Source organism: Mercenaria mercenaria, unplaced genomic scaffold, assembly GCF_021730395.1.
Source record: "Mercenaria mercenaria strain notata unplaced genomic scaffold, MADL_Memer_1 contig_3877, whole genome shotgun sequence".
NCBI lineage: Eukaryota > Metazoa > Mollusca > Bivalvia > Venerida > Veneridae > Mercenaria > Mercenaria mercenaria.
The window spans coordinates 46,023-72,768 of NW_026462059.1; the positions used below are offsets into that span (position 1 = coordinate 46,023).

Below are 26,746 nucleotides of genomic sequence, written 5' to 3' on the forward strand. Positions count from 1 at the left end.
GACGCCTTACACATTAGCTCGGCACTCTTTTCTAAACAAGCTAAATGAACAGACTTATGCTCTACCTATTTGGCTTATTCTCTTGTTCAGGCAGTTCCTGTTAAACCGACTGAACTACTGACCGAATATATACACCTGAAAGCTGCACATCATGGGCCCACTTACTATTTAGTAGAGGACGCAGGTGCAATTTGTATGTAACTTTTCACTTCTGTGAAAGAATTCACTATCAGAGAAAACTAAAGAGGGTACGTAAATTTGAATATGTTCAGGCTGTCCTTAAAGGCACGACTCGTAAGACTGCTTTGTAAGACGTCTGATTAATAAAGATGCAAGACACAAGGTGTCGTGTGAGATAGCGTTTATCCTTAGCATATCAACACGGAGAACTCATAAAATACCCACTCAGCACTTTCCAATGGGTTTAAGAATGGTTCGTGCCCGATGGGTGCCTAGCATGTTAACCACAAAGTAAAAGGCCAATAAGGCCAAATGTGCTAAAGAAACGCTGAAAAATTCCTCATATTTATATGATCGCACAATATGACAGCTCTTACAGGAGATGAGACCTCGATATTCTTTCATGAATGACAATATACAGAGACTTCGAAAAGGTGATCATAGACCTGTAATTACAAGTTAAACTGTCAAAATAGGTTTTGCATTCCTTTTTTTAACCCAAGGGATACTGTTGTACAAATTCCTATGCCGTCATGAAAGTCAATCACTGTTAAACGGAAAAAAAAAGAATGAACCTATGGACTGGTCTTCGCGGTCTTCAGTTGATCCATGTACAACGTTGCGGCTCACAAATTGCCATCATTGAATTATTTCTGGAAGGTGAAAAGAGGTACGAATCAATCATACTGCTTTTTCACCTGATCTAAGTCACTCATTGTGACGTTTTCCTCTTTCACTGCTGAAAAAGATGCTGCCCAGGAGCAAATATTTTAGCAAATATTTAAAACATTTAGTACTTTTCAGTTACTTAAGACCATACCAAGGAGAGACTACTCTGTAGCGTTCTCCTCCTGGACTTCTCAACTGCGGAAGCGAGCCGAAGTCAATGGCAAATATTTTCATTATAACCTCTGTATTTCTAAATGTATAACAATAAACGGATCATTGCTAATTTAGTTATTGATATTGAAATGTTGATAATTCTATCTTGTGAACTGTTTTAAGACAGTTGAAAATATTCAAAATGCAGTAATACAGCACTACAGTATACAATAACGAACTGAAATATGGAATAATGATGATGCTTGAAATAACCTCCAGAACATTTTATAGTATACATTTAGCATCATTTTTATACTGAACAATGTTTCTCTTTGCAACAACAGACGTGGACGCCTCGGATATGTTGGCTACACTAATACTGGCAATATACCAGGGAGGAATTTAACCTGCACGAAATTTCCGAGTGTTTTCGTGACTATGCATTCATATTACGATGTGTTTACATAGAGCTGATAGCTGGTCACCTTTAAACACAAATTAATTTAATAATAATTATATCTAAATACATCAATATACTCCAGCCAGGAAAAATGAATGATTATGGTGGTTACCCTGTAAGAGAAACTGGAAAAAACAACAACACCACTTAGTACCTCGATTCGAACCTAAGGCCCGCAAAATTTGACATTTCAAACATCAATGCTTAACCACTGAGCTAATGGGACTGACACACGTGTTGCAATAAAAAATATATCCAATATTATTGTTTATGTAACCTGCTTTACCTATTTTGTTAGTTTTATAAGTCCGGAAAACATAGACAAACGTGACGTCACTCCGAAGTTATCAGACACGGACTTTATTAATAAATGAGAAGTATTTTCGGAAGTGTGTTAGGCATCTTTAAAACTTCCGTATTCAAATTGAGTTGTTTCTATTTTTGTATCGGCACTTTCAACGATCGAGTGTTGTGTGTCAGATATAAATGTTTAAAATATCATATGAGCTTTTATTTAGAAAAAAGAATGGCTTCTTTTGAAACATCTGACAGGACAGTCCTAGTAGTGGAACTGTCTCAGTCTGTGACATCCACATTCTTCGGATATGTAAGTAAACAAATAATAATTTCTTCATTGATTTAGTCATGATAATTTTCGATTAACAAGTGTAGATAATTATTTTACAACTTAACTACCATGGCACTGTGTATTTGATGTCCGCCTAGGTGAAAACGTAGTGTGCCGTAATATTTGGCATTGATCAGGACTCCGAGACAGGATTTAGCATTGTTGTTTAAAGTGTGTGAAGATGGCTAAACAAACGACATACGGCATACAAATTTGAATATCATTCAACACGCGGCATACGACATACGACATTCGAAAAAAAATAATATCGTGCAACAAACGACATACGACAAACGACATTCGAACTTTGACAAACAAAATTTGAATGTCGTTCAGTAGGGAACATACGACATTCGGAATAACATGAATGTCGTGCACATACGACATTCGAACTTGACAAACAAAATTTAAATGTCACACAGTTCGTGACATACCACATACAACATTAAAAAAGTTGAATGTCTTGCAAAAAACGACATTGGACAAACGACATTCGAACTCTGAATGTCATTCAGTACGCGACGTACGACATTCGAAAACAAATAATCTCGTCAAAAACTATATTAATGCACTGGTTTTGCACTCCCTGCTGAAATTCTGTGAGTGTTCCTAAAATGTTGCAGACCGCTACAAATGAAAATGAACCTGTAAGTGATGTCTAAGAGAGAATGAACTCGTTTGTCACTGCCTCCGAAAAGTCTGTGAAATTCCTGAAAATGTTTTAGACCAATGCAAATGAATTCTTCCTCTTACAGAAACCCAATAAAAGTTATTTTTCATTTCCATTGGTCTGCAACACTTGCAGGAACACTCACAGACCTTCAGGAGGCGGTACTAAATAAGTTCTTCCTCCAATATACATCCAAACAGGTTTCAATACATTTGCACTGTTCTGTGACACTTTCAGGAACATTCACAGACTTTCCAGAGGTAATTCTTACTCCCTTATACGTCAACAAAAGGTAAAAATCAATTTACATTGTCTGCGACACTTGCAGGAGCGTTTGCAGACTTTCAGAAGCAAAACAAATTCTTCCTCTCATAGACATCCCATACAGGTTCATATTCATTTACAATGATCAACATTTTAAGAAACACTCACACACATTTAGGAGGCAATGCCAACTGTGTTCTTTCTCCTTAAGACATCCACAGCATGTTCCAATCCATCCATTTGCACTTGTCTGCGATACTTTAAGAAATACTCGAAGTCTTTAGGAGGCGATGCCAAACGAATTCTTCCTCTCATAGATGTCAAGTTAATATTCATTTGCACACTTCTTCAACATTTTCAGGAACACTCGAAAACTTTCAGGAGGTGATGACAAGCGAGTTCTTCCACCGTATCTTTCATCAAAATGTTAGAATTAATTTGCACTGGTCTGCGACGCTTGCAGGAACACTCGCAGACTTAAGGAGATGGTATCAAACACGTTCTTTCTCCTGTTGACATCACCAGCAGGTTCTAGGTTAGTTGAGGTTAGTTGCACTGATCTGTGATACTTGAAGGAACACTCAAAGACCTTAGATGGTGGTGACAGACTAGTTATTCCTCCCATTGACAACGTTTATATGTTCATATTCATTTGCACTTGTCTTCTACATTTTCAGGAACATCCGCAGATTTTTATGAGGCGGTGCAAAACGAGTTAATCCTCTCATAGACATCTCGGGTTCATTTTCATTTGCAGCGATCTGCAATAATTTAAAAACACTCGCAGACTCTCGGGAGGCAGTGCCAAATGAGTTCTTAATGTAGTTTTCTGCATAAGATAAATTCTTTCGAATGTCATATGTCGTATGTCATATACTGTACGACATTCAAATCTTTCTGTCGCAGTTCGAATTTCGCATACTCAATGTCGATTTATTTCACGACATTCAGCTTTTCTTCGAATGTCGTATGCCGTTTGTTGCGTGTTGAGCGACATTAAAATTTTCTTTGTCAAAGTTCGAATGTCGTATATATCAGATATCGTGTTTTGCACAACATTCATACTTCATATAGAAAGTTGTTTGTCGTATGTCGCGTGCTGAACGAAATTTAGTTTTTTGAATGTCGTATGTTTTATGCATTTCAATGAATTTCGAATGTCAAATTTTCTAAATGACGCATGTCGTTTGTCGTTTGTTGCACGACCTTAAAATTATTTCGAATTTCATAAGTCGTATGTCGAATATCGAACAACATTCAAACTTTTGCGTCAAAGTTCGAATGTCGTATGTCAAATGTCGTTTTGCGCGATATTTTGTTTGCCAAAGTTCGAATGTCATATGTCTATTGTCGGTTTTTGCACGACATTTTTTTCGAGTGTCGTATGTCGTGCGTCGCATGGTGATCGACATTCAATTGTATTTAATGTCGTTTTGAATGTCGTTATTCGTATGTCGTTTGTTTAACTTTACACAGCTATCATGTTAATATGAGGTTATTGAACAGTGTTGAGTACAATATTGAATTCTATTGGACGAGTACACAGTAGTAATAATCCATATTTGGACGAGGCGAATGCCGAGTCCAAGTATGGTTATTACTGCTGTATACGAGTCCAATTGAATTCAGTATTGTACTCAACTGTTAAATTACCTCTTTTTTCACACCAGAAAAAGATAGATGTAGAAAATAAAACATTATACAAACGCATAATCAAACTCAGAACATAGAGCGCCTACTTCACCGAATTTACAATTTCCGCGCGTTTCGGTTTCGATTACAACAGGAACAGAAAGAGACTACTCAGTGTTAAGTAGTCCAAAATGTAGTTCAATGCTGTTGATGAAATCTGGTAAGATGAGTCATATGAGGATGTGACAGTTATATTTCTGGCTTAGGTTTATTGCTAGATAATCGTTTTTATTTTCTAATATATTAACAACTTGTCAGACCTCAGCAATGATTTATTTCAAGGCAATAACCAAAAAAAAAAAAAAAAAGAAAACAACAAAAACAACCAAACAAATATGTTTGGCAATTCTGTATTGCATTTCAAAATTATGCGTATGAGTTCAAAAAGGTGATAAATACGTATGTATATTTTTCAAAGCCAAAAGTAAAACAAAATTGTCTCGGTATTGAGTAGCGTCTCTTCGAAAAAAGGCCAAGTTTTGCGATTTATTCAGCCATTAGTCACAATTTTTATACAAAATTCAAGTAAAACATGTAATTTAGAATTTAACATTGGCGTCACAGAACAAATGACGTCATGAAGTAATCACATGGACTTTGTCGATAATCAATAACATTATTACAGCATTATTTTTAATACGGTAGTTTTTTTATGAAAAATAAAAACTTTCAGATATATAACAACATTTATATTCCCTGTATATCTCAATTCAAAATTGGCCTTCTTAAATTTAATAATTGAGCAGTAGATGCGTATGTAATGAAAAAGTTAATACATTTGCGTGGAGAAATATGCACTAGTTCTTTCGCGGACTTTAATATTGCGCTACTAAAGTCGCGCAAAATGTCCGCTGCAGAAAGCATGCATATTTCTCGATACAGATCTTATAACCTACAAAATCGACCTCACTAAGGCAATAATTGAATGCTATGACGTCTGCCAATGTCATCTTTTTTTTCAAACTCAGTGTGAAATCCGCCCGCCAGGATGGATAAAGGGTTCTTTACTTGTAGCGTCAGCTTTAGCAATGGCAGTGGCGATTGTGTTCACTGTTTTCAGGATGAAAGAACTACCTACAGACGATGCTAAATTCACGTTTGCAATACTTATTTTAATTAATACAGGTATGTTTCATGGATATCACATTTGCATCTAAGGTATTTCTGTTGTTTGTTTTGTTGTTTGTTTTGTTGTTTTCAATTATGCTTGCCATTATCTTTTATGCTTTTAGACATTTTTTTTTAAATTCATTGTCAAGCATGCACATTATATTCAATTTATTTTCACCAACAGTATTAAAGCAGACAAATCACCATACAGTATTGCTGAACAAACAAAACAGAAATGTCTGAAGTGTAATATGAAAGCTTCCTTCTTCCTTCTTCAACAAACTATGTACAGTTACGTCTTGTGTAGTGTAAAGTATATGGCATCACTTTTCACAAGATATCTTTGGACTAAAGAACTACATTTTTATTTATGACTCGAGGGAATGTTAGAGTAACTTGTCATTTCAACGACAAATGAGCATTAAATTGTACTATTCTTTTTAGATGCTTAATGTATACAATAGGAGGGTCATTCAATAAATTACGTATTTGTCTTTATATTTAGTAGACAGTTTCATTTTAACATAATTGCTTTGGGGAAAGAATCAACAAATCCCATTAATTATTATTTTTTATAAGTCAGACAGTATGTCAGTGGACATGCAGTACATTATGCTGATCTATAGTAGTAGTAAGTAGGCTTCTTTTAAAAAAGAAACCTATAAGAGGTCCAGTGTTGCTTCTATTAATGTTTCATCAGAGGCAGTCTCTGCTTATATGATAAGCTATAAACGAAAAGCAGTTTAACTGTTGCAGGTCACTGTGACCTATTAGGGGTCATAGTCACTATGACCGTGACCTAATGACCTCAAAATCAATAAGTCATATTCAGGTTATGATCAACCTCCGCCAATCCGAGGACTGTAGGCCAAAGCATTTCCTAGTTACTGAATTCCATTTTAAAATGTTCAAAAGGTACCTTTGCAATAATTGTATACTGAACTTGGCCCTGGTGAAAGCTGCCAAATTAGCATCTTACCATTTTTGCGAGAACCTCACCTGACAGGCTTGTTTGTCAACTGCCCCGTTCATTTGGCAAAAGAGAAAAGCATCCGAGAAGCTTTTAGAAATGCTTAGAAGAAAACCACAATCGGACGGACGTCTGCAGGAAGTAAAAAAATATACCATTCTATCTTTTAGATGTATTTTAACGAGATTTTTATTGTTAATGTGCTATTTGATAAAGAAATTCTGAACATTTAATTTGTTCTAACATCTCCAACTATCGAAGCTAGGGCGAACTTTTCTTATTCCGACAAATATTCCGAACGGGGGTAAACGAACCCGACAGTTAAACAATAAATTCATTTAATTGAACGAAATACATTTTAACGTGATTCAATTCATATGCATATCTTTGAATACTGCGAAAAAAGAATAGTAAATATATATCTATATATTTTTGTTAATAACTGGACCGTTTTCAACATTTGTAACGGTTAGTATTATCTCTTTAATTTAAACGAACAATTATTTTCATCTTAGAGGATTTCAAAACTTACTTGTGCGCAAGCGCATTGGACCATATTAGACTGGCTCAACGTAATTTATGCTAGAAAGTGAAATCTAACGCTGTAAATTAGTAGATTAGTCTGAATCCGCCTAGTTTGAAAGCCAATAAAAGAACGACTTATAATAGTCTAGTCCAGATTTCAATAAATGTGAGAGGTACAGGTGTTTTTTAGTATTTGGTCCCATAAAAAGTTTTTATTAGAATTTGGCATGCTGAATTCAAAAATATATGTTGGCCATCTGACAAATGATTTTTTGTAGGTCAAAATGGTGGAAAACAAAATGGCCGCCAAACTAAGATATTTCTAATATAAATATGTAATAGTATTACAATTATCCAAAAATATGTGCGGTTCTTTATCAAAGTTATGTGTTATATAGTAACAGATTAAATTAACAACACTTTTTTCAAAGATAAATAACTTTTAATTCAAATGTTTGCTCTGTTAGGAGAAAAAAAATAACATTCAAAAACCCGCTCTTACTTGACTAAAAGATGATTATTAAAAATTTTGTTGGTTATAATTGTAAAGCTATTGCTGAATACAGTACACTAATTTTATATTTGGAATCAATTTACAGGACAGAAGCTAATCCAGAAACAGTTTATCTTATAATTATTTCAAAATAATATAAATTGAAATATTTGCTTTCACAGTCCCATTTCATGTTAATTTACTGCCTCGAGTTCATAAGCTAGTAATGCTTTTATCGCATATACAAAATTTATATCTGTGCATCAGCGCCCAGTCTTTTTACATTTACATCTGAGGGTCCTACATACAGATGTACACTTGCAAGCAATGAACTCAATACAAGCTAGAGGAATTGGATCATGGGTAATAAGAACTGGCCTAAGTGTGTCATCTGCCACCTTCCATCCCATGTCGGAAGGAGCAGGCAGGTCTGCATTGAGATCGGTTGATCGGTTGATCGGTTCCATAACAGGGCTTGATAATGAGCTCTTCTAATGTGAAATGAGCAAGCATCACTGGTTGGGGGTATGTGTTCAGGACTTGTAGACCTTCCAAACATAACATTTTGAGCACTGTCAGTACTTGGTTATACATTTTGCAAATAAAATATTCAGTTTTTCATTACTTCATCAGACAGTTGCCGATATCCAAGACCTTCTATCAGTTCTGCACTAGCTATAAACACTTTAAATACAGATCTTTAGAGATTCCACAACAATCTGATGTTGTGTCTCAGCCAATGAGTGCATGAAAGGCAAATAAAGATCTACGCAACTCTTCAGTTACTGAGGATTTATTTAACGCTGTGTTGACTTGAATGTATTGTCGTTTTTTCACTGTCCCAGCCATCACCCCTACTGCTGCATTTATTTCCTGCAAGTTGCATTGTAAGAGTAAATACGTCAGTATCTCTGGCAGAAACAACAACAGTGATCGTTTACTGCAGTGAATAGCAAGAAGACTGATTCTTGTGTCAGCTTCCTGGCGTTTAGCCTTTAGTCCATCCAAATTAAGTTCAATGACTGTGTTTTCAACTGTTTCTTCTTCCTAAAAGCCTATCTAAAAGAATTGAAACATTGTTATGATATTTTGCCCTCCATTGACATCAATTGACATCAGAGATTCATAATCGCGTTTTGTTGTCATGGTTAGCATCCTTTAAATTAGAATCACTGACTAGTTATGTTAAAGAGTTGTTTTTTGTCTTGACAGAAAAAAAAAAAACACAACAAATTTCCCAGTTTAGTAGGAGTATATGATAAGTTTGATGAGGATGCAGCTTTATCTGTTGTTAATTCTATATTAAACTTAGCTTTGACTGAATAGTATGTATTGGATCTTTATGGACAAAATTAAAATAAGACTTTCTATGGCAACGTATTTTGTCATTTTCATCTATTTTCTTTAATTCTACTAATGGCTTCATATTTATAAAAAATCGCTGAAAAAAAATCTTGATTCAGCACACCTCCCTAGAGATGTTATGCCTTCAGGCTGTTTAGTTTCAAGTTTTGTCAGATTTTGCCTCCTGACAAATGATGCACTAGCTATTCTGTGCTATCTTGAAATGGTCCCTTGAGATCCAAAGTCTTGTCCATTCTTACTTTGAAATATTTTAACACCTATGGAAACACAATATTTATTACTTATCATTCACAAGCAATTATAGTACTTAAAAAGCCAGTTGTAACAGATTCTTATCACAGATACTGAAAGTTAAAATAAATACAATTTCATCAAATCTTAAAATATAACGAAGTATATAAAGCAAAGAATCTCTAAAAAATAGAAATAGAATATTTATGTAAATTTGTCCTACCTGTAAAAATCCTTCGAAAAGTCCTGATTCTATGAAGTATTCTTGACACCTCTAAAACAGTAATGAATATGAAAGAGTGTGCTCTTGTTAGAGCGAATGTACACTAAATAACAGGTAAAATACGCCCAATGAGTTTAGATCAGGGGCCTTATTCATAAAGCATCTTAAGTATAAGAAATTGATTATTTACTTAAGTATTACTTAGGTAAGATATTTATTTTACTTAAGTATATTTGTTATTCATAAAACAATTTAATAGGTAATTCTTGGCTTTTATTGTGGACGAAAACATTAAGAAGAAAAACAACATTAATTTCAGACAGATACAACATGCACAATTATGTTTAAAGTGCTTTTATCTGAAAAACAACACTTTAATCGTACTCACGACGCTATTTTGTTTTCCGACTTAAGTCATTTCTTACGTATCTTAAGTTTAAGCTGTTTTATTAATAGGACTTAAGTTTTTTTTACTTAGGCTTAAGCTGAAATCACCACAAACTTAAGTAAAATCTTCAACTTAAGTCAAAACTTATACTTAAGATGCTTTATGAATACGGCCCCAGGACTTTAACAAAAACATGATTTGACTCAAATTGTTATTGTGATAGAGACCTGGATAGTTTACTCTAATTAAGTTCACATTAGCCTTAATCTTAATCCCTGTCAAACTTAATTTTCATCAATTATTACGATGATAAGGTATTAAACAGTTGATTATTTAATAAAATGATCTTACAAGGATAAAATACGCTTTATATGGTATTCTGTTCATTACAATGTCATGTTAATGTAAATTAAGTTTAACTTTCCCATTGTTTATTTTTTTCTTAAATGACTATTTTAAAACTGCAAAACCATTTTATCAAAAATATCATTTTCTTTTTGACATTAAAATTCAAGCGGAAGTTTTCAATCTAATACTTAGTCTCATTTTTCTATTCTATAAATGATGTTGGATATTTTTTATATCTTTCATATCTTTTTTAAGTTGTCTTCAAATTCCCTTTTTTGAACCCCGTAAAGTTTACATTTTTAAGTTGTGATGTATTTTATTAATAAATATTTACTCAATTATACTAATAACATGAATTAATTTGTTGAAACATATCTAAAGAAAAAGCTTTGTATTATAAAGTAACAATGGATTTTTTTTGTTAAAAACAGTGGTCATTTTTGCCCCCATTTGAACCCTTTCAGAGGCATTTGCCAGATGATCAACAAATAGTTTTGGATTTAGCATACCCAAAATATGTTAAAAAAGTATGTTGGGCCAAATACTAACAAAATGCTTGTTAGTTCTTATATCTGCAAAATCAGACTAGACTATAATACTTATTATAATAATAATGATAAATAGAATATTTTTACAGTGCTCTGCATTATTTTTGTATTCCTTGGAGTGTTCTTTTATCGTATCCCGGAACTTCTTGTCATCGTCGTGGCGTTCCTTGCGACAGTAGTAATACTCATTATTGATGCAGTTCAGACTACGGACATAGACTGGTATATCGGGGTATATATCTTACTTTCATAATATAATACCTACGTTATAAAAGTAATTCATCCTAGCGGTGAGCTATAAGTTAATTGTGGGTGTCTACTGATTGTAAATGCAGGTGAATTTATCTTAGAATTAACAAAGAAAGCTTGAGAAAACATAAGAGCGTATATCTCAAGCTGAGTTGGTTGTTTTATGTAAGAGGCAACTACATTTTTAAAGATATCTATTATTTTTAGATGTACAAAAGTTATGTATAATAGAAATGTGTCTTGGTTGTTATCATATCAATAGGAAAACTCTGCCCTACAGTGATCTATGTTTGTATAACATTTCATGAAGATCAATCAATGCGTTACTTTTTTTGGAATGTATGAATTTTAAAGCAGTTAAAAAGCAAAAGCCCTGCGGTAACTGATGAGATCTGATGAGATCTGATGAAAGATCTGCATGCATAATTACCCTGTTGATATCTGTGTCTTTGCTAAATTTCATGCAGATTCACAACTGATATTTTTGTTTTATGGGTGTTTACGAATTGCATAACAGTTAAAGGGTGATTATTCAGATAATTAAAATTGTCCTGAACCTGATGAAAGATGCACATGTATCATCGCTTTACGGTGATTTTAATTTGTTCAAGTTTGATAGGTTAATTAGTGACAGTCATTAATCAATACTTGTTTCGAGATCAAGGGGTGCTTTCACTTGGTTGAGGAAGATATTTATAATAAGTATAACCTCCCAAAACGGCACCTCTGACAAGCGGCTTTGTCCTCGCAGCGACAGTTTTATTCCCCAGTCCATTTGAGTTAATTTTAATCTCTCATAAACGGTTACTCTCAACGACGTCTAAAGGCAGTCAAAAACTGTTCCCTGTCGTTATTTTTACCTCTGGAAATGCAGCGGGATATTTTTAGAACTACTTATTAACTAAACACGAGTCTGAAGGGGGACTCAATATCATGTACACAAATACTTGTGTTAGTACGAAAATTAAGTGAAATATAATCATATTGAAAACATTACACTTTCGTGGGTAATTTAAAGCAAATCGTGAATTAAGTTGATGATTGCTTTCTTTTGATTTATTCTAATGATTTCATAAAATTTTAATACGCTTATTGTTAAAACTTGACCAGTTTACGACGAAGGTGAATTTATAAGAACAGAAAAGAGTTTGCTCATAATACACTTGGAATTTAGGAAGGATTGTGTCTTTATATATTGTTCTCGGTTAGTTTTGTTTTAGAAAGCTTTAATTTTTATCAGCAAAATAATTAATAAAATGCATATATATTTTGATTAAGCTTGGTTAACAGACGACGGAAATAAACTAAACTGTTCATATAATTATCTTCTATTAGTTACTCTTTTATTAGTAAATATGCCAATAAGTCTGCAACTGACTAATTACCTCCGAACAACAACCTCTGAACAACAACACTTCTCAAAACTTACTATGTGCCTCCGTTGCATTGTAGAGATTATACTGTAAGCAAAGGCCATGTGCTATCTAATTCTTATGTGATGTTTGGTGATTCTTACTAGAATACCTACTGAATTATAATTATTTTCAATATTTTTATTCTGCTTTTAGTGATTCAAAGGGATAAAACTGTATTAGGACAAAGCACATGTAATAACTGATAATTACGAGAGGTTTTGTGATTCTAGCTTAATTACTTTTTGTTCAATTTCGGACTGACGAACGGAAAACATGTGCGCTTGCACGGACAATCAGCCGAAAAAATAATGCCAAACCAATATACAACCGCCATCGTTGGGGATGATTAAAACAATACTCTATATTTCGGTCTCGTGAGAGTTTGACTAAACAATCGACCTTTTATGTTGGTAAATAAACTGGAATCATTTTTGTAGGTAAGACTTTTTATCTTCATAGCCGCTTTCTTTGCGGTTGTACCAGCGTCCTGCTTCACTATTAAGTATAACTATCGTCATCGTGGAAAGCTTCCGTTCTATATGGGGTTTGGACGGGAAGACGGACAAAGAAAAATCTTATGGGACAACCTTTTCAGAAGTGTGCTCAACTTGGATCTGCAAATATCAGTGAGATTTTATTATTGTTATAAAATGCGTTGGGGGATAAGCCTCAAACTGGTTGATCTGTGTCATTTCGGTACACAATTTGGTAACACCATTCAGTTGTTCTTGGAACTGGTCGAAATGTTTAAAAATATCTATTGCCTGGTCCACAAATCAACAATCCTACCAAAAGAATGTATTCCTGAATTTTTAACATTTTTTCTAATTTTCGTCATTACAAACATGAAATTATCCATAATTTTACAAATAAAATCCGGTAAACAGAAAACGATTTCAAGAATAATAATTTAACGTTGGAGTTTATTACCAACAGTTATGTCGAATAGGGATTACGAATGTATTGAAACGCTTTCAAGATTTTTATGAATTCAGTAGTTAAATTAAATAAAACATATCGACTGACACTTCTCAAAATTGTTGATTTTATTCCTAAAAACAAACAATTGCACAAGTTTAATATATGCTACAGAAAGATGTTATCATGGATGAAATAATAAATATTCGTCCCTGGCAAAGTATTTCAAAAATAAAAATTACGTCTTAACAACACGCGAATAGCCTTGACAATACATGATTTATCTCAATACAAGTTTATGATGCAGAAGAAAGATATTTCCAGGGTAGATTATATTGTGTAATCACCTTCAATTTAATTTAGTATATAGAAGGCAGCTGTTTCGCTCTAAATGTTTGGTTAGAATTTCAAAATAAATTTACAGGTAACCAATCGAATACTAAATTTTCATTCGCGCCTATATCATTCAAGGTCCTGTTTGTTTAAAAAAAAAAAACAAAAAAACTTTGTAATTAGTTGTTAAAAAAGTTTAAACAACAAGTTCATAAAAGATGAAAGCGGTAGATTCTATTTCTTTTTTAAACTCGTTTTTTGATATAATCATATATACATGTATCAAAACTCCTCCTAAGTTTTTATTTCCTTTATCTAAAAATAATTCATAGAGTGTATAATCACTATTTATGCACGATGGGCCGTTAAACGTCGTGCGTAATAATTTCATGAGGGCGCAATTAGACCTTTACAACGGACACGGACAATGTAGACGGATTATGTACTATGGGCAAAATCTGGGTGATTTCTCAAAACATAAAAATCGAAAAACATAACCTCAAGGACGCGTTTATTTTTTAAGACACCAAAGTCAAAGTTTCTGCCCAATTATCAAGACAAACATATTTTCATTATTCTTGACAGCGTTATACTCTGCTGTGAATAATTCTTGTCTGTGTAAGAACACAGACGAACACATATATCCATATCTTACGAAAAATTACCAGGTTCAGTTTGATAAAACGTCACTTTCCTTTAAATTTACTTGTTGTCTGCCATTTGAGAAAATACTCTTTTAGATCTAGTTTTGCAAATTCACGACATTTAATTTGTCAGTGTGACAACAATCAACCCAATCAGAAAAACAAATTTTGAACGGTTGATCTTTTTCATCTTAGCGGCCGAAAATACATTCTTAAGGTGGGTCCTGATATACATTAGCAATACACTAAGTTTGGTGACAATATGCCTCAATCAGAACTAAATTCATTTACCGGTGGCTGTTTTTTGTTTAGGTACAATAATTTTCAATTCAAATAGCCCAGAGCTATGCCTCTGCATAATAACCAAGATTGGTCAAACTAGGTCAAACAAATTAGTATAGTAATTCGGAGAACAAGATTTATCGTTTTAGACACAGCAACCTAAATTTTGACCTAAGCAACCTGAAATGATACTTAAACTGGAGTTTTTATAAGTATGTAATATCCCAAGTTTAACCTCAAACCTTTGTCTCTATTTTAAGTATCAAGTAAGGTTAAATTAGCTGCACCTGCCAATATATCCGAGCCTTTCAATCTTATATACTTCCTATCAACAAAGTTTTATCGTAATATCTCCTTTTTATCTACAGTTATTTTGCTCAATCAATTTAAACGAATAAGGACGGTCATATTGTTATCACACCGGCGTCGGTGCCGATGTGGGTAAAAGTTGGTCACTTTCTAAACTTCACATTCAACTGCCTCTATGATTATCAAATCTCATATTTTGCAATAATATTAATTAGATTTGTATATCGCGCTTCTTGAAACCTTCATAATCAAAAGGCATTACTTAAAGATTGATTTTGTTTAGGGGGTAAAGATTTCGTATCCTCAAACTCTTAACGCCTACACAAGTGGCACTGGCATCTCAGAAATGGAAAAAGACAAGTCAAAACAATACAATCAGTAAACTACATAATTTATTTTTCTAAAGAAGTATCCTTCCTCCTTACCAAACTATTTCGATACTATTTCAACTTTCGTTTAAGTTAGAAAGTAATCCCTGCAAATCGCTCTACCTATATGGAATGAATTGCCCGTTTAACTGAAATTCTGTTCCATATTCAATTTGTTACAAAAAGTAGACTTTCTTTATAACTTAGCGCCACCTCGGAAGTATCATTAGCTCTTTCTTCGACTCACCTCATTTGCCACCAAAAGCAGGCAGAGCCAGTGTTAACAGGCCGTGTTACAGCTCATTTTGTTCCTAAATATTTATTGACACTGACACTTACACACTGACCACCAAACCATGAAATATTTGAATAAATATTTATTTTTTATTCTTCCAAACACACAGACACTAAACCCCTCACCCTGTCCCAGCCTCCCACCCCCGTAACATTTCTACACCGATCCTCAGTTATTCATTGTAATTTCTATTCATATTCCTTTCTTTTTCAATTCTTTGTGTTTCTTTTTTATTGTTTCAGTACAGCCTACCCTTTCCCACATAATAACAAATAGGTGAAAGATCTGTATTTTTCTACCACGATGATTGCTTTCTGTACAACATGCTTCTATACTGGTCTAAACCTTTATCTCACTATGCGCTTTTATTTGTTATCATATATATTCTAAATACAACAAGTTCCTAAAACATGTTTAAGAAATCCCCCCCCCCCCCCCCCCCCCCCGAAGTTTAACGAAGTACAGAGTACGTTTACATTTACATTCCCATGTCCGTGTCCGTCATACGAGGGCCATTTTTTATGTTCGTAGAGTAGGGCGGGTTTTCCAATAATGTTTGCGATATTAAAATTTTGTTTATTTGAGACCTTCAAAGTATGCCCCATCTGCCTCCACACACTTTTTACAACGATCTACCCACTTCCGGAATGCCGTACGATACTCCTCTTTAGGTATATGTTGAAGACACTGGTAGACTGCACTTCCAATACCACAACGCGATTCGAACCGGCGTCCTGCTAGCATTTCCTTCAGCCATGGGAACAACCAAAAGTCACAAGGTGACAGGTCAGGGCTGTATGGAGGATGTTCTATAACATCAAGCCCAGATTCTTTCAAGAACTCGTGTACTGTGGCGGATTTATGTGCCTGCGCGTTATCATGCAGCAATTTTATGCCCCGGACGCCAGTGCGCGGTCTGCGTTTGTGATAGAAGTCAACGTTTTCTCTTTAAAACTTTCCGGTAACAGAACTACCTTTGGAAACTGGTATTTGAAGAATAGTGCCTTTTGAATCAAAGAAAATTGCATATAACTTGCGATTTGAGGTCTTATTTCTCCGAGCGATAATAGGTCTTTCACCGTCAGAAGTAATCCAAACCTTATTTTTAGGCTTAACTATTTATTCCAAATGACGTGGTTCAGATTTATCATACTTCGATTACTTGTGATGCCAGCCTAACCCTAGTTTGTTTCTGCTCATCAGTGAGCAAATGGGGGACCCAGCGCGCACAGACCTTCCGAAGCCCAAGGCGTTTGCTTAATATCTTAAAAATACTTGACGAATGAATGCCTGTTATATCAGCTATCTCTTGCACTGTATATCGTGCATCATCATCATCATCAATTAATGATTTCATGACGGCAACATTTTTTTCCGTCACGACAGAGTGAGGTCGGCCTCCCTTAGGGTCATTTTTAATTGACTCTCGACCATCTTTAAAACTAACGCCGGACCCATTTACAAACTGTATTAAGCTTTAACGCATCCTTTCCATAAACTTTCTGCAAATCGGCATGAATTTCTACCGACGGACACCCGAGCTGTGCCCGAATTATACACTCTGTATACAGTATACACTCTGTTCAGACTTAATTTCAGCCATATTGAAAGCGATATTTCAGTCTATTGTATAAAACCACCTTTTACCTTGACACCAATCAATAGGTGAATGTTTACACTAGCGCTGTATAAAATATCGTGTAATTTGAGTTTCGCATAACGAAGTTATACACGTATTCTACGAACATAAAAAATGGCCCTCGTAAAGGTCTAGTATTTGTACGACGTATTACCGACCGAGTGTATAAATAGTGTTAAAAAACTCTTTTGCTATAAATTATTTCAATTCTAAGATGTCCTTAATCTAAAACAGTAAATAAGATATAGTGGCGCTCTTTCTTGGTCGCAACAATAACATTGACGCCATCGCACGTTAACGTCATTCTAGCGTACGCGTGTTTTAACAGAGAAAAGCATATTTAAAATATTTCAACTTCGATATTGTCTACAATAGTTGGCCTTATACATGTAGAACGAACATATAAGACATATAGACATCGTCTAATTTTATCAAAATTCTTCGAATGAGTAAAAAATATAAACATTGAACAATCATCACCGAAGACTACGTGCTGCTCGTTCTTAGATATAGGTTAAGCAGCTGTGAAAAAGGTTCAACATGTTTAATCTCACTTAACCTTGACCTGGTATATTAAGTAGCTTAAAGTTGAGTTTTTAAATTACCTTGGTCTGACTGCACCGCAATGACATTGGTTACATACGGGTGTAAGAAATTTTCCGTATGTAAGAAATTTTCCTTATGTCATACCGTTATGACAAACTTGTTATTAAGTAAGTAATTCGGAGTATGAAAATTTAGAGTGGACACGAAACACCTTGTTTCTAGTTTTCATCTTATTTTAAGTGCTTGATTTAAAGCACAAAGCACAAGAAATTTATATTTTATGATATTTTTTCCTTTTCCATTTACACTACAAAAATTGAATAACTGTTATGTTTTTGTCCATATATTATTTTTAAGCTTACTATGGTACCAATAGTATGGCCCGAAGGAATTCATTTCAATGAGTATGACCGATATTTAATCATACCGACCGCTATCAGCAGTGTCGGTATGTTCCTGGTTGGGCACATTTTGGTAAGATTTGCTTTTATCTATTTATTGGTACAGACGTTTTACACTTATGATCAACCACTGGACCATTTGAAATAAAAGTAAAACTTCATGTTCATATAAAATGTATTTCAAATTTCCAAGTCATATAGTGCTTAACATTGTTTCAAGTAATTATGGCTATATAAGGTAGCTGTGTGCGAATTAGAATTATAAACGTGATCTAGTACTTTCGGCAGTGCATCTAGGCGTGCTAAATTATTATAATGATAAAGAGAAATCATAATGCTTTGCTCTCTTCGGAAGCTCATAAATACTTTTTTTGATAATACAGACATTCCATTTAACCGACTTTAGATGACCTGACACCATTCTGTGAATTAGTAACAGCTTTGAAAATGATATTCTTTGCAGGTATGGCTAAAAGAAAGGCTCGTGAAACCTTGCAGAGTGTCGATATATTGTATTTACAGTATCTGCTGGTCTGTAATCTGTCTGTACGCAGTGTTTTTGATGTATGAGGTGAGAACATTATTTTGTTTACACTGTAATCTAGACAATTTTACCATATATATCTTTATATTTTTTTTGTCATATTTTTTCAAAGAAAGTTAATATATTAATTACCTATGATTCCAAAATTATCCAGTTCTAACAAACATACATTTACTTTTTTAGAAAGTTGCGCTGGTATCAAAGTGATTGTTAAGATTGCTGATGTACATAAACTTTTTGAGAATTACTCTTGCCTCAAACGCTAGTGTTCAGTGCGTTTTAAATTCAGAAACATGTGCTCCCTCCCGTCTAAGATCCTCTACAATCCGGCAGTGTTTTCCATTCTTACCTATCCAGTCGTATGTAAATATAACAAAAAATCATAAAACAACATTACCTTAACTTTTCGACATTTTTTTTGTCTCATTTATATTAATACTGGAAAAGTGACAACAGGTCAAAAGTGACATTACATACTGATTAGGGATATAATTGGTCGTGAAAACGAGTAAGAAATACGTGTCTAACCAAACTTTCCGCACCTATTCCGTAAAGGACATTAATTAAATGAATTTGCGAGTTGCAATTAATGCCATTTTGGCTTACATATAAAGAAATAGCGTATTATATTTTCTACGTATCATTGTCTTTCATAGCATTTACGATGTACGTGCACAGTGCAAAACATCGTTTCCACATAAAATATCGTGTGCATGGATACGGTTTAGTAATGGATCATATTGTAAGGTTGTGAGATTGTGATTTTAGAATATTGGAAAATGATTTAGTCTAGATACTATAAAGACAAGTAATGAATATTCGACTGAGTTTCAATTACCTTTTAATCACTGAGTCAGAGGATTCTGTAAGTGTAACAAGTAGCTTTGAGAGAATAATATCTTCCAAGAACATAATGGGACCCGTTTATGAATATGGATTATAGATCGTTTTTCATTTCATAAACGACTTTAAAATACAATCTTTTAAATGCAAGATTAACATTTACAGAGATGGCATATATAACTTTTACATAAAATTAGATATATGTTGCCTTTTAGAAATCATGTAAGCCAAATAGTTTTCTTTTTCCGTTTGTCAACGTTCGTTAGACCGTTTTGCTGTTTCTTTTCATGTTTAAGTCATCACGCTGTCTTATAGAAAGTCGACGGTTCTTAAGCAGGTGCCCGTCGTTGCTTCAAAAATTACCCGGAAGGGCATCTGAACCTTCATCATTAGAATGAAATGTGCCTTGTGAGCCAAAATATGTCGGTTTGACTCCAAATGAAAAAGACTATAAAGCGAATGTTACAATTACATTTCAGACATTGAAAGATCTGAAAGAGAACACAAATTCGACAAAGGCTGTCGATGGAATATACTACGTGGCTCTTATGGCATCATCTTTGTCGTTATTGTTAAAGGTAGCAACATTAGTCCTAGGCATTATCGTCTCTCGTAATATCGGAAACGGAGATAACACAACAGGAGCGAATCATGATGTTAACAGTCAAGAAGGTAAAAATTCAACATTTTATAGGATTCGACTATTAGTTTAACCCTTAGCCTGCTGGCGGCAATTGATTCTGTCTTTGCGACCAGTGCAGACTAAGATCTGCCTGCACATCCTTGCAGTCTGATCACGGTCTGCACTGTTCGCTATTTAGTCAGTAAATTTTCAGTGAACTTCCCTTCGAATAATAAATGGTATTGCTCATATTGAATAATGGATCAGTCCATTTTAGAAATTTAGCAGGGTAAGGGTAAGGTTATTAATTCAAGGTTCATTATATTCCGTTGCTATAATAATTGTCTGTCAGAACACAGAAGTATCTTGCTGGGTAAGAGAATCAGCTGGAAAAAAAAGTATGATTCTTGTACTAGAGTGTGAATTGATGTTGACAGGTTGTATTTATAAAATGTAGCACAATATAGCTATCAGAAAAATTGTTGTATTTCTGCATTCTTTCCAGAAGTCGTTGTACCTTCTTCCAATAATGCAGAACCGAAACAAAGAAGTGACGGGCTAGAATCATCCATGTGTTGATGGGAAGTATAGAAATAACATCATAATTCCATGTTAAGGTAGCATGGATTTGACTGTAGCTATTGACAGAACGAGAAACTAACGATGAGTAGTTGTATTATAGTGGTTATATGTTTCTGTTAATAAAAGCCTTAAAGACATAACATATGCTAGAGACTTTGAACATTCCTTGTTATTACCTTATTGATAACTTTACCTGCTTACCATAAATTTTATCAATCCTGTGAGAGGGATGAGCACAACTGTACCTATGGTCCTCGAAAAAGAATTTTTTAACGCTCAGAGGAGAAGTAAAAACGTATTTCAGTGTTTCTTTCTATTTATTAAATGATTTGAGAGCTTTATCAAGCATTAAAAGTTGTTACACATATTGGTTTCTTTGAGAGCTAAATATAGGATATCAGAAAATCAATGACAATGAAACTAGAGGTACATTTACGCACTTCAAATAAGAAGCACAACTCTTTGTTCTTCAGATAAAGAAACATGAAGTAAAGTTATCAAAACAGAGGCTAACATACGTGATATGTCTTTTCGTTTTTGAGAGGCTGATTATTGTATAGTTACATCAATTCATACTGCAAATATGGCCAGATAAGTAGCTAAAAACTGGTATTAGGTGGTCTATGAATGTGCACAGCAACTTCTGCATACCAAAATGTTCGTCAGAGTCTGTAGCTTTCGGAACTGCCTGATGCTAGTTTCTAGTCACTGGGCAAAGCCCTCAAATTCAAGATGGCCGCTGATACATGAAAATGACATTCAATATATAACATTGCAAAATAAAAGCATTTAACTGTTGATAATTTATTTTGAATTATTATTACATTTTTAAGGTTATAAATTTTAAAAAATATATGCATAAAATGATATGAAATAAAACATTTTATACCAATTTTATATAGACTGAAATGTGATGAATACTATTTTCTTGAACTTACGGTCAATATACTTTGTTTGTGTGCTTCCATTTACTGTTGTTCCTTACACTATGCAATCCCGAGTTGAACAAGTGATGATAAATTGTAATAACATTATTATTTTGTCCAAGGGTACATCTTAATTATTGACAACACACATATATAAATGGGTGGGGTAATTCAATATTTAATATATTTAATGATAGGTGAAATCAGAAACAAATTAGTAATCATCTTTTGTAATGTATACATCCTACTGTATGTTATTATTATCATCAAAACAATGCAAAGTACGAGATGTATATTTAGTCGAAAATGTAAAACTATAAAGTTTATTTTAACAAACGGCCGCCAAGATGGCTGCAACAATATTTTTGCACTGACACATATTTTATACTGACAGTAACTCCACTCCTCTGTAGAATATGCTTCAGCTTGCTTGTTGATTTCATTGCGTTATACCAGCCGTAAATCAGTTGATTATTCAATTGTGATTGATAGAGTAAACTGTAATATTCCTTTGAAAATTTATAAAAAATGAAACAGCATATGGGTGTATACATGCATACCAGATATAGGTTATAAATGTAAATATTTATATACATGTCTAATAAATACTTAATGATTAACAATAGCATGTTGTCTTTTTAGCTCATCTGAGCACAACATGCTCAGGGTGAGCTGTTGTGACCGCTCACTGCCCGGCGTCTGTCCGGCATCCGTCCGTCCACACTTTCCTTTAAACAACATCTCCTTCTAAACCACCGGGCCAATTTTGATGAAACTTCACAGGGATATTTCTTGAATAGTCGTCTTTAAAACTTGTGTTCACAAAATTGAATTCCACACAGAACTCTTGTTGCCATGGCAACCAAAAGGAAAAACTTTAAAAATATTTTTATCAAAAACCAAATGACATAAGTTTTGATATATGGTATGAAGAATCATCAAGTAGTCCTCTACCAAGATTGTTCAATTTATACCCCTGCGGTCAAATACGGTCCTGCCCTGGTGTCTTATATAGGGAAACACTTTGAAAATCTTCTTGTCCAAAAACCACAGAGCCTAGGGCTTTGATATCTAGGATGTAGCAATACGAGTGGTCTTCTTCCATGATTGTTCAAATTACTCCCCTAGGGTTAAATACGGCCCTGCCCTAGGGGTCACTTTATATTGACTTGTATAGGGGAAAACTTTGAAAATGTTCTTGTCCAAAACTACAGGGCATAGGCTTTGATATCTAGTACGTAGCATCATCTAGTAGGCCTCTACCAATATGGTTCAAATTATATCAATAGCGTCGAATATGCTCCCGGGAGTCACATAGTTCATACAGACTTATGTGAGAAAAACTATGAAAATCTTCCTGTACTATACCACAGGGCCTTGGGCTTTGATAACTAGAATGTAGCATTATCTAGTGGTTTTCAACCAAGATTGTTCAAATTATTCCCCTAGGGTCAAATACGGTCCTGCGCGTTGGGTCACTTTAAACTGACTTTGATAGGGGAAAACTTTGAAAATCTTCTTGTCCAAAAACCACGGGCCTAGGGCTTTGATATCTAGAATGTAGATTTTATCTAGTGGTCTTCTTCCATGACTGTTCAAAATATTTCCCCTAAGGTCAAATACGGTCCTGCCCTGGGGGTCATTTTATATGACTTATATAGGGGAAAACTTCACAGGAATGATCCTTGGGTGGTCCCCTTTCAAAATTGTTCAAAGAATTTAATTCCATGCAGAACTCTGGTTGCCATGGCAACCGAAAGAAAAAATCTTTTTGTCCAAACCCACAAGGCCTAGGGCTTTGATATTTGGTATGAAACATCATCTAGTGGGTCTCTATTAAGATTAGTCAAATTATCCCCCTAGGGTCAAATATTGCCATGCCCCTGGGGTCACATTGTTTATATAGACTTATATAGGGAAAATCTTCTTGTCCAAAACCATAAGGCCTAGGGCTTTGATATTTAGTATGTAGCATTATCTAGTGGGCCTCTACAAAGATTTTCCAAATGATCCCCCTAGGGTTAAATATTGCCCCGCCCCAGGGGTCACATGGTTTATATAGACATATATAGGGAAATTTTTTAAAACTCTTCTTGTCCAAAACTACGGACCTAGGGCTTTGATATCTAGTATGTAGCACCATCACATGGTTCATACAGACTTATATAGGGAAAAGAATGAAAATCTTCGTGAATAAAACCACAAGGCCTAGGGCTTTTAAAATTTGTTTGTAGCATCACCTAGTGGTCTTCTACCAAAATTATTCAAATTACCCCACTAGGATCAAATTTGGCCCCGCCCTGGGTGTCACATATTTTATATAAACTTAATAAGAGGAAACTTTGAAAACTGTTGGTACAAAATCACATGGTCTAGGGCTTTGATATGTTGTATGTAGCATCGTGTAGTAGTCCTTTACAAAGATTTTCAAATTATACATATGAGTTTAAAACAGGCTCCGCCCTGGGAGCACATGGTATAAATAGACTTGTTTAGGGAAAAACCTTTAATATATTCTTGTCTTAAACCATAAGGCCTAGAGCATAGATAATAAGTATATGGCATGCTCTAGTGATTCTCTACCAAGATTGTTCTAATCATGACCCTGGAGTCAATATATGCAACGCCAAGGGGTTCCCTTGTTTTTCATTGACATATAGGAAAAATCTTTTAAACTCTACTTGTCCAGAACCATCAAGCCCAGACCTTAGACATTTGGTGTTTGGCAATGTCTACTGCCTGGTTTGTTCAAATCATGACCCTAGGGTCAAAATTGACTGCTCTCCGGAGTCAACAGTTTTTACATCGGCTTATATAGGGAAAAATCTTTTTTGAAACCATAAGTCCCAGAGCTTAGATATTTGGTATGTGGCATGCTCTAGTGTTTCCCTACCAAGATTGATCAAATCATGACTTTGGGGTCAATATAGTCTACACCCGGGTGGTCCCTGGTTTTACATAGACTAATTTGTTTTTTGAAGCAATCGCATAGAAATTTTGACCACAAGTATAATGTTTGATAAAGATTTCAATACTCATCTTGAATAGGAAAAATAAAAGAAGCCCGAAAAATTTGGAAACTCTACAAGATAACCATGTTACGTCTCTTGAAAGTGCTGACTGCATTTTTGACGGTACGGCAGTTATTTAACGGCGGTAAAGTCAATATCTATAACAGGAGTGAATCAGATAAACATATCATTTTTGATAAATACAATTGCGACAGTATTAAAGCAAGCACCGGAATCAAAAGAGGTGACACATCTAAAATTGCATATGTACAAGGACACTAACGAGTTCCAAAATATTGAAAAAGTTTTCTCTTAAATGGACAACACAAAAAAACTTGCTCGTAATGCAAGGAACAGTCTCACTAACAACAATGAAGTATTAATTAAACCTTGGTTGGTAAGGTGATAAAGCAATAGAAGTTACTGCTGACAGTAACCATGTCATAAATGACTTGGAATCTAACCATGAAGAAGCCGAAAAACCTTTCACCAACAGAAAACACCACCAAAAGAGAACCGTTTTTACAAGCACTTGCTAAGAGGTTGCTATCAGTTAATGGTATGGCTGAATGCACTCACTGCAGCAGAAACAAGAACTTCTATGAGCAAGAAACTGTGGTTGTCAGTACAAGGGAGAGAATAAATATTTAAAACATAAATTTGTGATAATGCCAGAAGCTGCTCCAGAGGTTTTGAACGACATGGTCTGTGATTGTGAAAGCATTTGTACAGATGAGTTCACCTGTTTCATCAGCGATCAAACATATACAGTAGCATGCGCTCGCGATGGCAATACAGGAGACAAAGACCATAGTAGTCGTACTGATTAGTGAACTGATAGTATGCCTGATTGTAACAGTTCACATCCATTCAAGTGCATATTTAGAAGGATTAAATTTTCTCACTTCAAATCATGCATCTTTATGTGTTTTTTGGCATGCATTTTGTATCGTTTTCAGCAGTACGTTCTTTATATGTTTTCAGGCACTATCTTATAAAATTTTCACATATTTTATCAAATGCATTTTTCAATCATAGGAAATGCTTATAATACATATTTGCCTGTTATAATTACTTCATTTTGCAATCATTAAGCAACAATATTTACTTAGATATCGGACTGATGTAGCATTTTTATAATTTTTATATCAGCATCTTATGTGATTGCTACGAAATGTTCTATTAAATGTTGTTTTAATCTTTGAATTTACATTTCAGTCTGTTTCAATTACTTTATAGAGTTAAGAAGCATACGTTTACTTAAACATCGAACCTTGTCATGATGTGAAAATAATATATTACCATCATTTGCGATTAACCACACCTATTATTTAACTTAGTTTTACTTATTTCGGTATATACCAAATTTCAACGATGTTATAATTTTTTTCCTGTTTGTTCTGTCCAGAAGAAACAGATTACATATTAAAAAACCGCAACCTTTGCTTTATAACATACATGTACCCGACCCACTAAGCTGTTTTAGCCCTTGATTGTTTGATTTATTGATACTAAATTAAATAAAAGTTGTCATGTCAAATACTTATGATACAGTTTATGAAATTTCTGAGCATAATAAAGCACAAAACTTGTAAAATATAATCAAGCAATTAAACGTTATAGATTTATTAAAGGAATGTATGTAAAACAGTGATTTCTTCTTTCTAAATTTGAAATATATTGTCCAGTCAGTTTGTATAGTATGATTTTTAATTTTCGGTGGCCATATTGGCGGCCATGTTGAATCTGAGCACTTTGCCTACGCTTGGGTTTTGGCATCAAGTGGTTTTGGAAACTTAAGACTTTGACAAACATTTTGATATATAGTTTGCGATATGCACGTTCATAGACCACCTAACCCCTATGAAAGTGAACTCGTTTGCGGCAGTAAATGTACAGATC

At 34.3% G+C, this 26,746-nt stretch overlaps 1 protein-coding gene across 1 annotated transcript; it reads left to right on the forward strand.

The window, feature by feature from the left end:
• The first annotated feature begins 1,907 nt into the window (after nt 1–1,907).
• LOC128553478 (uncharacterized) lies at nt 1,908–22,469 on the forward strand. Its single transcript, XM_053534641.1, has 8 exons — nt 1,908–2,069; nt 5,685–5,841; nt 11,007–11,149; nt 13,019–13,207; nt 18,273–18,389; nt 18,780–18,887; nt 20,183–20,375; nt 20,831–22,469. Exons 1-8 carry the CDS (start codon nt 1,965–1,967, stop codon nt 20,902–20,904), a joined length of 1,086 nt encoding a protein of 361 aa, XP_053390616.1. The 5' UTR covers nt 1,908–1,964; the 3' UTR covers nt 20,905–22,469.
• The last annotated feature ends 4,277 nt before the right edge of the window (nt 22,470–26,746 follow it).

Coding starts and splice junctions, on each gene's coding strand:
- LOC128553478 (XM_053534641.1), top strand. CDS start 1,965: ATGAGCTTTTATTTAGAAAAAAGAATGGCTTCTTTTGAAACATCTGAC. Junction 5,842..11,006: donor ACTTATTTTAATTAATACAG/GTATGTTTCATG, acceptor ATATTTTTACAG/TGCTCTGCATTATTTTTGTA. Junction 20,376..20,830: donor TGATGTTAACAGTCAAGAAG/GTAAAAATTCAA, acceptor CATTCTTTCCAG/AAGTCGTTGTACCTTCTTCC.